The 1,721-nt window shown below is 58.5% G+C and overlaps 1 protein-coding gene across 1 annotated transcript in view; it reads left to right on the top strand.

Annotated features, from left to right (window-relative positions):
• Positions 1-895, top strand: part of LOC100550063 (maestro heat-like repeat-containing protein family member 1) — a gene marked incomplete at its 3' end in the record, with an annotated part of 31,449 nt that extends 30,554 nt beyond the window's left edge. The window contains exons 25-26 of the mRNA XM_010728112.3: positions 71-166; positions 265-895. Of these exons, the coding sequence (XP_010726414.2) occupies positions 71-166; positions 265-895 (727 nt within the window). The remainder of the gene's footprint in view (positions 1-70; positions 167-264) is intronic.
• Positions 896-1,721: the final 826 nt, after the last annotated feature.

Genomic DNA, 1,721 nt, shown 5'->3' with positions numbered 1-1,721 from the left:
CCCCCACTCCTGGGGGTACCCCACCACCACCCCCTGCTTCTGGGGTTCACATCCCATAACCACCCCACAGGAGCTGTTTGCAGACACCCTCGGTGCCCTCCAGGAGCTGCTGAAGACCCTCCTGCAGCGCAGCCTGACCCCACATGGCCTGCAGGACGTGTTTGCGGTACGTGCCGGTTCAGTCTCACCCGCTGTCCCCTTCCCGTGTCACCCGGGGACCCCACCACCCTCTGATAACGTTACTCCCCCCCCCCCATACCACAGCACTTGGGCCCGTGGATCAAATCCAGCAAGCAGCACGAGCGGCAGCGTGCCGTGGAGCTCAGCGCCGCGCTGCTGGACTTCTACCTGGGCAGGCTCAACGTCAGCGTAAGTGTGCGTCGGTGGGACCGCCTGTGTGTCCTCATGTCATCCCAGTGCCATCCCGGGGCTGTCTGTGTGTATCCCAATGCAGTCCCGGTGTCATCCCAGGGCCATCCCAATGCCATCCCAGTGCCATCCCAATCCCATCCTAATGCCATCCCAGTGCCATCCCGGTGCTGTCTGTGTGTATCCCAATGCAGTCCTGGTGTCATCCCAGTGCCATCCCAATGCCATCCCAGTGCCATCCCAATCCCATCCCAATGCCATCCCAGGGCCATCCCGGTGCTGTCTGTGTGTATCCCAATGCAGTCCTGGTGTCATCCCAGTGCCATCCCAATGCCATCCCAATGCCATTCCAGTGCCATCCCAATCTCATCCCAATGCCATCCCAATCCCATCCCAGTGCCATCCCAATGCCATCCCAATGCCATTCAGTGCCATCCCAATGCCATCCAATGCCATTCCAGTGCCATCCCAATACCATCCCAATGCTATCCCAATCCCATCCCAGTGCCATCCCAATGCCATCCCAGTGCCATCCCAATGCCATCCCAATGCCACCCCAGTGCCATCCCAATACCATCCCAATGCTATCCCAATCCCATCCGAGTGCCATCCCAATGCCACCCCAATGCCATCCCAATCCCATCCCAATACCATCTCAATGCCATTCAGTGCCATCCCAATGCCATCCCAATGCCATCCCAATGCCATCCCGGTGCCATCCCAGTGCCATCCCAGTGCCATCCCAATGCCATCCCAATACCATCCAATGCCATCCCGGTGCCATCCCGGTGCCATCCCAATACCATCCCAATCCCATCCCAATGCCACCCCAATGCCATCCCGGTGCCATCCCAATCCCATCCCAATGCCATCCCAATGCCATCTCAATGCCATCCCGGTGCCATCCCAATCCCATCTCAGTGCCATCTCAATGCCATTCCAGTACCATCCCAATGCCATCCCAATGCCATCCCAGTGCCATCCCAGTGCCATCCAAATGCCATCCCAATGCCATCCAATGCCATCCCGGTGCCATCCCGGTGCCATCCCAATGCCATCCCAATCCCATCCCAATGCCACCCCAATGCCATCCCGGTGCCATCCCAATCCCATCCCAATGCCATCCCAATGCCACCCCAATGCCATCCCGGTGCCGTCCCAATCCCATCCCAATGCCATCCCAATGCCATCCCAGTGCTATCCCAATCCCATCCCAATGCCATTCCAATCCCATCCCAATCCCATCCCAATGCCATCCCAGTGCTATCCCAATACCATCCCAATGCCATCCCAGTGCCATCCCAATCCCATCCCAATGCCATCTCAATGCCATCTCAATGCCATTCCAGTAC

Source organism: Meleagris gallopavo, unplaced genomic scaffold (assembly GCF_000146605.3).
Source record: "Meleagris gallopavo isolate NT-WF06-2002-E0010 breed Aviagen turkey brand Nicholas breeding stock unplaced genomic scaffold, Turkey_5.1 ChrUn_random_7180001954424, whole genome shotgun sequence".
NCBI classification, from domain to species: domain Eukaryota; kingdom Metazoa; phylum Chordata; class Aves; order Galliformes; family Phasianidae; genus Meleagris; species Meleagris gallopavo.
Note: the sequence above shows the minus strand (reverse complement) of the source record. Positions and strands in the feature narration are given on the sequence as shown.